Source organism: Schistocerca piceifrons, chromosome 1 (assembly GCF_021461385.2).
Source record: "Schistocerca piceifrons isolate TAMUIC-IGC-003096 chromosome 1, iqSchPice1.1, whole genome shotgun sequence".
In the NCBI taxonomy this organism is placed as follows: domain Eukaryota; kingdom Metazoa; phylum Arthropoda; class Insecta; order Orthoptera; family Acrididae; genus Schistocerca; species Schistocerca piceifrons.
Window position 1 is genome coordinate 102237474 of NC_060138.1, and position 15846 is coordinate 102253319.

General features: G+C 39.3%; 1 protein-coding gene across 1 annotated transcript in view; it reads left to right on the forward strand.

The window, feature by feature from the left end:
* The window catches only part of LOC124714903 (transcription elongation regulator 1), a 255985-nt gene that overhangs the window by 232168 nt on the left and 7971 nt on the right, over window positions 1-15846 (forward strand). Inside the window, exons 16-18 of the mRNA XM_047243059.1 lie at window positions 1445-1599; window positions 4418-4526; window positions 13141-13218. Coding sequence (XP_047099015.1) covers window positions 1445-1599; window positions 4418-4526; window positions 13141-13218 — 342 coding nt within the window. The remainder of the gene's footprint in view (window positions 1-1444; window positions 1600-4417; window positions 4527-13140; window positions 13219-15846) is intronic.

A 15846-nucleotide genomic window follows, 5' to 3' on the forward strand; every position in this document is an offset into this window, starting at 1 on the left:
ACGACAGATTTGCCAATTTACATACTTCTGAGTCATCTAGTCACTGGGAATGCACTCAGCATCCTGGTAAGAGATATTGGGATCACTACAAACATTTTTGTTTTCTTGTGCTTAGTCACATGTGGGTATAATAATGTAAAATGTACACAAGTCACTTTTGGTGCCAGTGTTTTCCTGTTGCTTACCAGTATGTTCCTGCAACAGGCAGCTATTGGCATTTACCGTGAAGCATCGCCCTGACATTAGACCATTCTTTTGGTGTGCATTAGTCCACTGTTTGTAGGATCATCAAATGTCCTATAACTAGGGACAGGAAAAAAAATATTTTTATTTTACGGCTGAAGTCCGTGTTATCTTTTGGCCCGAAGGGTTATTTTTTTGCCAATTTGTTTCTTATGTAATTTTTTTTATTGTGTTCTGTGTAGTTATTATTGTTATTATTATTATTATTATTATTATTATTATTATTATTATTATTATTATTATTATTATTTTGCCAATCCGGTGTTGCTTTTCCACCGAACCTGGTGTTGTTTTTCTGCGGGACCTGGGCTTGTTTTTCCCCGCTGAACCTGGCATCTATCTGATTTTCCCCACGCCGAGCCCGGCATCCGGTTTTCATCCGCCGCACTGGCGTCTGGTTTCTGTCAATTCTGGTTACGCTTTGGCCAACTTCAACGCTGCTTCTTTGCCACATTTAGTGTTGTTTTTGTTGTATTTGACGTTTTTTTACCAAATTTGATGTTATTTTTGTTTTCATATCAAAGTTTATGTGGGAAATAAACTGCTATTTTAGATTATACAAACCTCAGCCTTGAGAAAATTAGAACACAAAATGTAGTTTTAACATTCAGTAACTATCAGTTACAAGTATTGTACCTTCCTCAGGTTTGACATTTTTGTATGGCTAAATTACAGATTTCATGAAATATAACAGAAGTTGCGATTTCACATTATTTCGTTGAAAACTGATAACTTTGTGCTATTTTTTGTTATTTTCTTTGTGTTATCATTTTCGTGAAATTTTGCTGTCCCTACCTATAATTCAAAAACAAATGGCATTGGCACTTGGCATTGTGTTCCTCAGAGTTGCTCAAATGAATCTTAAAAATGCCTACATGTTATATTTTAACAGTATATCTGTATCCTGTCCCACCTCCTCACTTTTTCCTCTGTAATTCCGTGTTGAGTTGCCAGCTGCCCCTTATTCCACATTTGCCCCAAGGATTGAGGCTCAGCTGCCAGAGACCATGGTCGTATGTGTGAGTTGTGTTTGCGTGTGTGTATATTGTCTACTTTTGACAAAGGCCTTGTTTGCTGAAAGCTAACTCTCCGACAGTCTTTTTGTTGTGCCTTTCTGTAACTCAGCATCTCCACTGTATGGTGAGTAGCAATTATTCCTTGCATTATATCATAACTAACGCTGTATAACTTTTCATTGCAGGTTCGAAATTCTGAGCTTGCATGGCGAGAAGCAAAGCGTCAGTTAAGAAAAGATCATCGCTGGGAGCTAGCAGAGTTGTTGGACAGGGAGGACAAAGAAAAGTTGTTCAACCAACATATTGAACAACTCACAAAGAAGAAGAAGGAAAAATTCAGGTACTTTATAAGAGAAGTGCCTTTCTTAATGACTATAATAATTGAAGTGGGCACATTTCTTTCTGTGGGTTCAAAAACTGTCATTGTAGCTGATACTGGATACTTTTAATGTACTTTCATTAAGGAGCAGTTTAGAGACGTCTAGCATCTTCATGACCCAGGGTAAATATTTTCTTAACCGAAAACTAGATTTATACATGTATTTACAGAGCTAGCGGTGCTAGTGTAACTCAAGGTTTGGATCGTGCAAGGAAGTGAAAAGGAAGTGCCACTGGAATACATACAGCTATCTGTATTGATTGAATAAGACTGAGTTTCCTTTCATTGTGGACAGCTCAGTATCAGTATCAGAAAATATCAGACTAATTTTCTTGCACATGGAGTTAACCAGGGGTTTTGCTCTTACAGTCCCATAATGTAGCTGAGCAGTCAGTGTGCCTGATTGACAGCCTGGAATCTCATATTAGATACCCAGTACTAGCAAGAAATTTTAGTTGGTAGAATGATTGTGAATGGAGGGAACTAACTTGTGAATGGAGGGAACTAACCCCCACGAGGAAAATTGAGAAGCCACTTGAATGAGAAGTTGTGGCTCTTGGGTGTAACAAGTGACATAAATGGTTGCGAGGCAAGATGCCTACATTGCACCACTCTTTCTTGACATCCACAGATGTCTACGATAGAGGATTACACAGCAGTTGATAGGTAGGCGAGGGCCCTTTTAGGGCATGTAGTATTGTGGAGTTTAGTTTCATCGCGCATAGATTCTAAATATAATCTATACTTTAACCTTTCCATTTGTTTTGTTACTAGGGGACAAATCTCATGTGGACAGCATGCCTCGTAGGCCTTCATGTTATAGATAAAAAACTGTGAAAGCTCACAAAAAAGTATTAAGTAAAAATGGAAAAAACAACTTTGGAAAACGGCACCAACAATTCATATACAGGTTGGTCCATTGATAGTGACTGGGCCAAATATCTCATGAAATAAGCATCAAACGAAAAAACTACAAAGAGCGAAACTCATCTAGCTTGAAGGGGGAAACCAGATAGCGTTATGGTTGGCCCGCTAGATGGCTCTGCCATAGGTCAAACGGATATCAACTGCGTTTTTTAAAAATAGGTACCTCCATTTTTTATTTCATATTCATGTAGTACGTAAAGAAATATGATTGTTTTAGTTGTACCACTTTTTTCGCTTTATGATAGATGGCGCTGTAATAGTCATGAATGTATAAGTACGTGGTATCACGTAACGTTCTGCCAGTGCGGACGGTATTTGCTTCGTGATACACTACCCATGTTAAAATGGACCGTACACCAATTGCGGAAAAGGTCTATATCGTGTTGATGTATGGCTATTGTGATCAAAATGCCCAACGGGCGTGTGCTATGTATACTGCTAGGTATCCTGGACGACGACATGCAAGTGTCCGGACCATTCGCCGGATAGTTACGTTATTTAAGGAAACAGAAAGTGTTCAGACACAACCTGCAACAAATGATAATGCCCAAGTAGGTGTTTTAGTTGCTGTCGTGGCTAATCTGCACATCAGTAGCAGACAAATTGCGCGAGAATCGAGAATCTCAGAAACGTCGGAATCAGGAATCTCAAAAACGTCAGTGTTGAGAATGCTACATCAACATTGATTGCACCCGTACCATATTTCTATGCACCAGGAATTGCTTGGCGACGACTTTGAACGTCGTGTACAGTTCTGCCACTGGGCACCAGAGAAATTACGGGTCGATGACAGATTTTGTACATGTGTTCTATTTAGCGACGAAGCGTCATTCACCAACAGCGGTAACGTAAACCAGCATAATATGCACTATTGGGCAACGGAAAATCGATGATGGCTGCAGCAAGTGGAACATCAGCGACCTTGGCGGGTTAATGTATGGTGCGGCATTATGGGAGGAAGGATAATTGGCGCCCATTTTATTGATGGCAATCTAAATGATGCAGTGTATGCTGATTTCCTACGTAATGTTCTATCGATGTTACTACTACATGTTTCACTGCATGACAGAATGGCGATGTACTTCCAACATGATGCGTCAGCGCATTGTCAATGCATGTGCAAACATTATGGAAGGCGAACTACTCGCTGTTGAGATGAATTTCATTACACGTATTGCCAAATGCATTGAGATTGACGGACATCATTTTGAGCATTTATTGCATTAATGTGGTATTTACAGGCATGTGTTCTCCGAAATGGTAAGTTCACAAAGGTACATGTATCACATTGGAACAAGCAAAATAAAATGTTCAAATGTACCTATTCACTGTATTTTAATTTAAAAAACCGACCTGTTAGCAACTGTCCTTCTAAAATTGTGAGCCATATGTTTGTGACTATTACAGCGCCATATATCACAAAGCGAAAAAAGTGGTCCAACTACAACATTCATATTTCTTTACGTACTACACGAATATGTAATAAAAAATGAGGGTTCTTATTTTTAAAAAATGCAGTTGATATCCGTTTGACCTATAGCAGCGCCATCTAGTGGGCCAACAATAGTGCCATCTGGTTTCCCCCTTCAAGCTAGACACGTTTCGTTCTTTGTATTTTTTTCGTTTGACCCTTACTTCGTGAGATATTTGGCCCGGCCACGATCAATGGACCTACCTGTATATGATGTTATTAATTATTCTTACTTGGCAGTTGTATAACAGTGTGAGGCATAAAACTCTCTCTCTCTCTCTCTCTCTCTCTCTCTCTCTCTCTCTCTCTCTCTCTCTCTATTGAAATCTGTGTGTGTACACTGTGGACATACTATGTTTCCTCACTGACACTGTTTTTCAGGGAGCTTCTGGATGAAACTGAACAAGTAACACTGACGAGCACATGGAAAGAGATAAAGAAGATTATTAAAGATGACCCTCGCTACAGTAAATTTTCTTCAAGTGACAGGGTAAGTTTTGATTGGCAAATTTTTATTCGGTACGAGATTTCAGTTTATGTATTACTAGCTTAGTATGCTGTATAGCCAGTTGTTATGTTTGAATGGGGTTGAGTTTAAGTACTGGGGCAAATCGAAACATGTACAGTAAAACTTCATTTATACGTTTTTCAACGGACTACGGAAAAAAAAGTGTCCGAAAACATATATATATGAAATATAGCAGAATACTATCAAATTAATTGGTAAACACAAATGAAAAATCCAGTAAATAAAAAGTTACATTCTACAAAATGTTATATAGGCCTACTAGGTACCATACTTAACAAAGATATAAAGAAAAATGTAAACCTCTACACAGAAGGAAACGTCATTTTGTAGAAGTCCGTAATTTTTGCTTGCTTTTTCTTTGACGCAGCAATAGCACACACTGTACCCTGAAAATGGGATAAATCTGCCATTATTTCGTCAGAAGCATTGTGGAGTGTCACAAATTGTTTAATTATTTCTAACACATTTACTGCATCATTAAACGTCAAGGAGAAATGTTGAGACTCTTCTGTATCATCCTCATCAGTTTCTTCCTCATCCAGGTCCCATGATGCACATTGAACTATCTCAGCGATAACCACAGGTTGTGTAGTGACGAGGTTTTCATCAACGTTCACGTAATCCTCAAATGATGCCTGCTCTTTAAGTCGATGCAATTCTTCATCGTTAGGTGAAATATCGTCAGTATAAACATTTCCACCATGATTATGGACTTCATTTCCAAAGCCAGCTTTTTGGAAACAGTTCCAAATGGTAGCATCTGAAACACTGTGCCATGGAGCTGCAATATAGTGCATTGCCTATCAGAAGAAAAAATTCATTAATAATTTCTCGAAGTGTTCTTTGGCTCCAGTAGCACAACACTAAATAAATGGCAAATTATAATCTTACCTGTAAAATGCTTATTTTCATCTCTTCCTTCTTTTTTATGTATAAACACCTGATGGCACGCTGCACAAGCATTTTGCGATAATGCAACTTGAAATTATGTATTGCTCAAAGGTCAAGTGGCTGGAGCTCACTCGAGCAATTCGCTGGAAAGAATTCCATGGTCACATTTCTCAAATAGGAAGTAAGGGGAGGATGTGCTGCACACCTGTCTGCAAACAATAAAACCTTCTTCACCCATTTTCGCATCGACACTTCGAAGCCAGCTTTCGAAAACTTTTGTCGTAATCCACGATTTCTTGTTACTAGTGTATTTTGTGGGAAACCTGACAATGTTCTTAAAACAACGGGGCTTGGCTATTTTCCCAATTGTAAGTGTGTGTGTGTGTGTGTGTGTGTGTGTGTGTGTGTGTGTGTGTGTGTGGGGGGGGGGGGGGGGGGGGGGGCTTCTCACTCCCATCACTGTTAGCACATAACAACACTGTTACATGTTGTTTACTTTGTTTTCCTCCATGGCAGTTCTCACCTTTGAATGCCATTGTGCGGTCAGGCATTACATAGTAAAACAAGCCGTGATCGACACTTTTTTGCTTTCGGCACATACATTCTGACTGCTGATGCCATGTCTTACATTGAATTTGTGCAGCCAACCTGATGAAGCACTGAATTTTCCACACCAAATCAAATTGAAATTCATTTTCTTTTTCACAAAGCATTGGGTCACTGATCTAGGTTTCTTGAACCACTGTAACAAACAACCTTCAATGTGTTCATATTTCCCACCCTGCATGCGTGTCTGCTTAGTAGTAGAAATTCCAAACATTCATTCACTATCTTCAATTTCCTTTGCCTTTGCTACTATAGAATTTAAATTAGAGGCAGGAATTCCTAATTCCTTGGCAATATCCACTTACTTTAGATTAGTGTTTTTCTTCACAACTCTCAAAATTCATAGCTTTTCAGCGATTTTAACGCTTTTCTTTTTTCTTCCACTCATGTTACCAGTTCTCAAAATAATTAGAAGTACAGTAATACGGTACTATAGTCTATACAGTATGAGGTGTGATGTGTTTTGGGATTTCCGAGTGACATGCAACAAATCTTATCCAGTTGTGTCCTAGTTCAGCAGAAGTCGTGTAATTTCTGGAAAACAAATGAGTGCTACACCTACGGGTATCACCACTGCCGTGACAGTAAGCTTCATATGCTATACTGTACTTTCCAACTGTACAGTCTCTGTATAACATCTGGTTTTATGACAACTCTATTATTGCAGTTTATACTGTTGTTGCACATCTGTAAATCTATAAAACAATCTCAAGTCTGTCACATTAAAAATTAAATGTTAATTGGATTTGGATATTCGCAACAAAGTGATTTTTCTAGTTGGCAACTGCGGTGCCGCATTAATAGATGGAGCTTAGGCTGGTATTATAGTGTCAAATTTTCTTTGACAATGAGCTTTGATGTGGCACAAAAGGAGGGTAGTACACTGTCATCAAGTATTTAATCAAAATTCCTTCATAATGGCCAACAACGACTTAATACTATTCTCTGCAGTTCAATTTTACTTATGGCACTGGCAGTGTAGTGTGTTGTTGTTGGCAACACCATCTTCATATAATGCAAATGTTGTGTTATGAAATGTTCATTTTACGAGTATACCTAATTTACTGAGTGGACAAGGGTACATACAAGACTCTGTCAACCATAGAGCAAGAACAGATTTAATTATTTACTTTGTGGTGAAATGAATTCCCAGCAATGAATCGTTGTTGCCAACATCAACACACTATGCCACTGATGCCATAAGCAAAATTATACCTGGTCTGCAGTTGCTTGCACTGCAATTGCATTGTCATTGTATTTGCAAGAGAAGCAGAAGAAAAGGAAACATACTTGGGTGAAGCCGAGGTCTTCGTACAAAAGATTCAGAACAAAATGTGCTATGGGAGCTGCAAGTCAAGGACATAGTCGCATGAAAATCCCTTTGGGAATGGACGAGAGTACATTTCAAAATATGCTCAAGAAAGTGGCATGTCACAGTACGAAACTGAACACACTCCTCAGAAATGCTACATCCACAAAAGACAGACTTACCATAATATTGCGATTTCTAGCTACTCTAGTTAACAGTACCAGTATAGCACTCTAATGCTGCAGTGCACATTGACAAAAATAATACCAGAAACGTTTGAAGCTATTTGTAACGCACTGAAGGAGGAATATGTGAAGGCAAATAAATTTAATACGTACTGCAGTTGTAAAAATTTTTTATTTCCACAGAAGTTGTAGATTTCCTCCTTTGTATTCTCGGGGGATATATCCTGGCTGTACTTCACAGCTAATAGCATCCGCAATTTTTTTATAGCTCTCACTTTTTATTCTGTTCTTGTATTCGGGATGTCGTAAGCTACACAGTGCTTCATCTGCCTCGAATATTCCTATCAATTTCGTTATATATGCGACGCACCATGTAAATTTGGGAGTCATATTGATAAACATTGTGTGTCAGACAGCTGCAGCAATGCTAGTGCTCCAAGTAGTCGATTTCTCCATGCAGTAAACATAAGACGAATTCTTCCTTTGATCAAATCTAAGGCGAGGTGCTAGATTTGATCAAAGAAAATTTGACAAGTGCCTAACTTTCGATTAAGTTCCTTATTACACTATCAAATTTTATTATAGTCTAATATCGGCCTTACCAATCCACTTCCCGGCAACCCACTCTGAAACACTGCATCATAACTTGTGCACACTGTGGTTATTTTGCCGGAACATGGGAAAAAAAAAAAACCAGTACAATTGAGAAAAATGTGTATGTGAAAAATACATAAATGAAGTTTCACTGTATGCACTGTAACAGATGACTGTGCTTTTGTTACGAATTTTAGGTGTGACGACGTATGTTTTTTTTAATACCAACCGGACTTTTCTGTCTTACACTTAGGTGGAAATGGAGCATGAGAATTTTTCATTCTGTCATTAATAATACACAGTATAAGAATCATTTATTCAAATGAAAGGAAAATATTTGTAGATATGAAAAACAGAAAAGCACGGTGCTCTTGTAGAAGTAAGTTGGTAGAGAGTGAGTTTAAGGGAAGGGGATGAAATGCAGAAAGCTTCTCCCTTCTGGTATTATGGTGAAAAATACTAAAATAATGCAATATAATGAGTGAAAATTGTGTACATAAAAATACGGGCACAGTCCATTGGAGATGTGTGGAATTTAGAGACTACCACAGTGCTCTTTTATCTTACTATTCTCAGTCTTTTCTTGAGACCCATCTCAATCTGTTACTGAGCGGGCGCTGAAGACCGTGCTGTCATACGCCCATACAACCCTCTCCATCCATCCATCCATCATTGCTCTGAGGATGGGGGATGTGAGATGTTGGATAGTGGTTATGATATTGGGTGGCATTGTTGACAGTAAATCACCGCCAGGAATAAACCATGCAGACATAAATGAAATGAAATAATCATGTATATGTAGCTAGATCACTACTCACCAAATAGATGGGAGATATTAAGTAACAGATAGGCACATGGGAAGGGGAAAAAGATACCTTGCAAAGCTTTGTGACAGATTGCTCTCTCTCTCTCTCTCTCTCTCTCTCTCTCTCTCTCTCCCCTCCCTCCTCCCCCTCCTTCTTCCCCTCCCTCTCCCCCTTCCCCATCCCCCTCCATCCCCCCCCTGCCCCCCCCCCCCCCACACATACACACACATAAAGTAGAGAGTACCAGTCTTCGAACAGCAACAGTATTATTGATTATTGGTAATTATTTGAACAGCTACAGTTTTGTTGATAGTAAAATCTATATGGTTTATTTTAAATGCTTGATAGACCTTGTATACCCTTACGCACTGTGTCATTGAGGTGAGTGGTAGTTATTGATTTTGTATCAAAGGATTTCTATTATGTCAAAGATCACCATTTTTACTTTTTAGCATAATATTGTCGTTATCAGGAGAAAGAAAACGGGCGTTCTAAGGATCGGAGCGTGCAATGTCAGATCCCTTAATCGAGCAGGTAGGTTAGAAAATTTAAAAAGGAAAATGGATAGTTTAAAGTTAGTTATAGTGGGAATTAGCGAAGTTTGGTGGCAGGAGGAAGAAGACTTTTGGTCAGGTGAACACAGGGTTATAAATACAAAAACAAATAGGGGCAATGCAGGAGTAGGTTTAATAATGAATAAAAAGATAGGAGTGCGGGTAATCTACTACAAACAGCATAGTGAACGCATTATTGTGGCCAAGATAGACACGAAGCCCATGCCTACTACTGTAGTACAAGTTTATATGCCAACTAGCTCTGCAGATGATGAAGAAATTGATGAAATGTATGATGAGATAAAATAAATTATTCAGCTAGTGAAGGGAGATGAAAATTTAATAGTCATGGGTGACTGGAATTCGTTAGTGGGAAAAGGGAGAGAAGGAACCGTAGTAGGTGAATATGGATTGGGGCTAAGAAATGAGAGGAAGCAGACTGGTAGAATTTTGCACAGAGTGTAACTTAATCATAGCTATCACTTGGTTCAAGAATCATAAAAGAAAGTTGTATTATATAATGGTAAGACAGAGATTTAGGAACCAGGTTTTAAATTGTAAGACATTTCCAGGGGCAGAAATGTGGATTCTGACCACAATCTATTGGTTATGAACTGTAGATTAAAACTGAAGAAAATGCAAAAAGGTGGGAATTAAAGGAGATGGGACCTGGATAAACTGAAAGAACCAGAGGTTGTACAGAGTTTCAGGGAGAGCATAAGGGAACAATTGACAGGAATGGGGGAAGAAATACAGTAGAAGAAGAATGGGTAGTTTTGAGGGATGAAATAGTGAAGGCAGCAGAGGATCAAGTAGGTAAGAAGGCGAGGGCTAGTAGAAATCCTTGGGTGACAGAAGAAATATTGATTTTAATTGATGAAAGAAGTAAATATAAAAATGCAGTAAATGAAACAGGCAAAAAGGAATACAAACGTGTGAAAAATGAGATCGACAGGATGTGCAAAATGGCTAAGCAGGCATGGCTAGAGGACAAATGTAAGGATGTAGAGGCTTATCTCACTAGGGGTTTGATAGATACAGCCTACAGGGAAATCAAAGAGACCTTTGGAGAAAAGAGAACCACTTCTATGAAGATCAAGAGCTCAGATGGAAACCCAGTTCTAAGCGAAGAAGGGAAAGCAGAAAGGTTTAAGAAGTACATAGAGGGTTATTACAAGGGCGAGTTACTTGAGGACAATATTATAGAAATGGAAGAGGATGTAGATGAAGATGAAATGGGAGATACGATACTGCGTGAAGAGTTTGACAGAGCACTGAAAGACCTAAGTTGAAACAAGGCCCCGGGAGTAGACAACATTCCATTAGAACTACTGACAGCCTTGGGAGAGCCAGTCCTGACAAAACTCTACCATCTGGTGAGCAAGATGTATGAGACGGGTGAAATACCCTCAGACTTCAAGAAGGATATAATAATTCCAATCCCAAAGAAAGCAGGTGTTGACAGATGTGAAAATTACCGAACTATCAGTTTAATAAGACATGGCTGCAAAATACTGATATGAATGCTTTGCAGACGAATGGAAAAACTGGTAGAAGTCAATCTTGGAAGATCAGTTTGGATTCCATAGAAATTTTGGAACACTTGAAGCAATACTGACCCTATGACTTATCTTAGAATTTAGTTTAAGGAAAGGCAAAGCTACATTTCTATCATTTGTGGACTTAGAGAAAGCGTTTGGAAATGTTAACTGGAATACTCTCTTTCAAATTCTGAAGATGAAGATGTCAGATATAAAATGCAGGGAGCGAAAGGCTATTTACAATTTGTAGACACACCAGATGGCAATTAACAAGAGCCAAGTGGCATGAATGGGTAGCAGTGGTTGAGAAGGGAGTGAGACAGGGTTGCAGTCTACCACCAATGTTATTCAATCTGTATATTGAGCACGCAATAGAGGAAACAAAAGAAAAATTTGGAGTAGGTATTAAAATCCACAGAGAAGAAATAAAAACTTCGAGGTTCGCCGATGACATTGTAATTTCTGTCAGAGACAGCAAAGGACTTGGAAGAGCAGTTGAACGGAATGGACATTGTCCTGAAAGGAGGATATAAGATGAACATCAACAAAAGCAAAACGAGGATAATGGAATGTAGTCGAATTAAGTCGGGTGATGCTGAGGTAATTAGATTAGGAAATGAGACACTTAAAGTAGTAAAGGAGTTTTGCTATTTGGGGAGCAAAATAACTGATGATGGTCGAAGTAAAGAGGATATAAAGTGTATACTGTCAATGGCAATGAAAGCGTTACTGAAGAAGAGAAATTTGTTAACATCGAGTATAGATTTAAATGTCAGGAAGTAGTTTCTGAGAGTATTTGTAAGGAGTGTAGCCATGTATGGAAGTGAAACATGAACGATAAATAGTTCGGACAAGAAGAGAATAGAAGCTTACGAAATGTGGTGCTACAGAAGAATGCTGAAGATTAGATGGGTAGATCACATAACTAATGAGGTGGGATTGAATAGAATTGGGGAGACGAGGAGTTTGTGGAACAATTTCACTAGAAGAAGGGATCGTTTGGTAGGACATGTTCTGAGGCATCAAGGGATCACCAATTTAGTATTGGAGGGCAGCGTGGAGGATAAAAATCGTAGAGGAAGACAAAGAGATGAATACACTAAGCAGATTCAGAAGGATGTAGGCTGCAGTAAATACTGGGGATGAAGCAGCTTGCACAGGATAGAGTAGCATGGAGAGCTGCATCAAAGCAATCTCTGGACTGAAGACAACAACAACAGCATAATGGAAAAACTGCAAAAGAGTATGCACTTGGGCTCAAACTTAGGGAAACCAAAATTTACATCTTTCGTGGTGATGAATAAAAGGCAAGAAGAATGTTAAAAATCCGCTTTCTCATGGGATACTTTCAGACTAGAAGATTTAAATGTATGTTAACATCTGTAAGTAATGAATTTCCTACTTAGTGGTTTACTTGATGATAGTATCTGAGCAAATGCAAAAAGCCTGTAGACAAATTTTAAATATGTGTACATGGACAAAGAGTTAGGAAAATTATTCAGATGCTGGGCTTTTGCATGGATTGACACAGACACAAACACTAGTGGCATTAGCAAACAAGCACCAACACTCAGTTTTTCAACCTTGTCTTCTGTTTGTGCAATTCATTGTGTGATTGATGTTATATACAGATTTTAAGGTAACCGAAAAGTGAACATTAGTGTCAGCAGAAACTTTGTAAGTACTTCGTTTTTAGGGTATAAGTTTAAGAAAAATTAAGAAATCTAAAATTGTTGATTGCATTGAATTAAAGCAGGCTGACTCACCAGCAGCTGCAACATGATCAAAATATGATGTAAATCCTTTTTTGAGTTTCCTCTCACATTTATCTTCTTTCCTTTTTTGTAATTTCCTGTATTTTTTACTAGGGGAGAAATTTTTGTACCGGTGAAATGCAATATTATTTGTTTTTACTCTGTTGTATTACGGGGTAGTTTTAATATTGAAACAGTGTTCTAATATTTGCTTTGGATATGCACATGGAGATCTCTGTGTACAGTATGCTATGTACTTGTACACATAGCAAAGGACAAAAGCCTTTTTTATTATATGTTGGAAATAACTTTTACCTTTTGTCTTTCTGTTGTAGAAATGTGAAAGAGAATTCAAGGAGTACCTAAAGGATAAATTAATTGCAGCAAAATCTGACTTCAGGGAGCTGTTACAGGTACGTAAGGTTTTGATCCTACTTCATCTTGTATCACATAATGATTTTGATATATGTACACCACTATGGCCTGTCTTAAGTACACAAGTCATCTTGTTTTCATTTTCTGCATAAAGAATTTTTTGGGAATTTCACTTTAATGAGTTACTGCAATATTGCAGAATTCTATAATACAAATAACAGTTTGCTTAAAGTTGGTCCCTGTTTTACCATACTACTACATTGCTGTGCCAAACACAAGGCCGAAAGTAAGCTTCACATGATGTGTCCTGGCCACATAACATAGCTCAATGAAACATGTACTACACGACATAAAAAGAACTGCTACAGTATAATGCAGAAGGTAACTGAGAAAATGCACAATTAAACAAACAGAAACATCCTTTCTATTCAAAGTCAGTGATTACACTTAGGTCATTGATTTATGCCAGTCCCCTGGTCATGGAAAGAAGGTGGGACATGGCTTTTAATAGGGTGTGTGATCACCATGGATGGCAGCACATGCTCTGCAATGTGTTCCCATGCTGGTCACAAGTCTGGTAACGAGTTCTTGTAATAGAGCATTCCATTCCTCGACAACACAGTTGGCAACTGCTGGTTGGTCATTGGTGCGCGTGGCTGTGTCGCAATACACCTGCCCCAGACTATCCCTCATGTGCCTGATGGGTATTTAAGTTGGGGTATTGGGCAGGCTAGAGCATCTGCCGAACATCCACATGTTCCTAGAGCTGACGAACCTGCACAGGTTAATGTGGTCATGCATTGTCATCCATAAAAATGTAGGCGGGGCCAAATGCACACCTGAAAAGATATACATTGGAAAGAAGTACAGTGTCACAATAGTGCAGACCAGTGAGTGTATTGTGTTAAGACTTGATGATGGGTAGGTCCATGCAACATTAAGTACCCCCCCCCCCCCCCCCCCCCCCCCTCCCCCACACACACACACCCACGAAAACGATAATGTTCAACCATGTTCTGGCTACATTCCAGGGTCCCACATCTCGCATATGATGGCACATCCCCTATTGTCGAAATAATCGTTTCGGTGGTACAGTAGGTGTTATGCTGTGGGGAGGCATAATATTTCGTGGGTGTGCTGACCTCCAATACTTTAAGCAGTGGCACACACACAAATCAACATCATTGTGAGACTGCACTCCTTGCCCATGTGCATTCGTTCAGGAATGCATTTTTTTATGGGTTACAGTGCATAACCACATCAAACTGTACAAGTGCAAGAGCTCTTGAAACATGTAGATATTTGGCAAATGGTCTGGCCAGCCCATTCCACCAACTCAAAACTCCAGCAAACACACAGGGGATATATTGGGAAGACATAATAGCGAGATGTCAACATGCGCCAACGACCAGCCATCAGTTGTCAACTGCCTTGATGGAGGAATGGAATTCCCTACCACAAAAACACTCTGCCAAACTTGTGGTCAGCATGGGGGCGCATTGCACAGCATGCATTGCCATTTGTGGTGATCATGCACCCTATTAAAAATAGTTCTGCCTTTCGCAATGTCCTGGGGATCGTAAAATGTGGTGACTTAAGTGTGATTATTGTCTTTGAATAAAAGTTTCATTTCTTCAGTGTCATTTCATATTTCTTTCAGTTATCTTCTGTACTATATTGTGGTGTTCTTTCTATGTTGTATAGGCCTCGTTTCATTGAGCTATGAGGGTGAGTCAAATGAAAACCTTAAATTTATAATAACAAATCAAAATTTCGTGCCATTATCCTGTAAGTTGGTAAGCGTGGTACAAACAGCATGCAGAATGGCCTGCAGGTGGCAGCATAGTGCAGATGCACACATACCGTCTCGGTATCAGTATAAAGATGGCCGCCCCACTTGCAACTTGAACCAGGGAAGAACAGCGTTCTGTTATTCGGTTTTTGTGTAGTGAAGGTGTCAAACCTATTGAAATTCATCGACGAATGAAGGTTCAGTACGGTGATGCATGTTTGTCACAGCAGAAAGTCTAACAATGGAGTAGGAAGTTTGCAAATGGTGTGACTTGAGTGGAAGATGCTCCAAGTCCAGGTCAGGCACAGTGAGTTGTGACTCCACAGAACATTGCAGCAGTTGAAACCATAGTGAAGGAAAACTGTCGAGTGACACTGAATGACACTGCAGCATGTTTACAGATTAGTCATGGCTCAGCACACCACATTGTGCTTGAAGTGCTCCAGTTTCACAAAGTGTCTGCAAGATGGGTGCCACAGCAGCTGACTCCTGAAATGAGAGAATAATGTGTTGAGGCACTTTGAACGAGAAGGTGATGGCTTCCTTGCAAGAATAGTTACTGGGAACAAAACCTGGGTTCACTTCCACCAAGCGGAAACGAAGAGAGCGAGCAAGAAATGGCACCATTCCTCATCACCAAAACCAAAAAAGGTTTGAACAGAACCGTCAGTAGGGAAGGTTATGCTGACTCTCTTTTGGGAGGAAAAAGGTGTCATTTTGGAGCATTACATGCCTAGAGGGACCACTGTCGCCAGTGCATCATACACAGATCTCCTAAAAAATCATCTGCAGCCTGCAGTCAAATCAAAGCGACATGCATTGCTGTCAGCAGGTGTCCTTTTGCAACAAGACAATGCAAGGCCCCACACTGCCC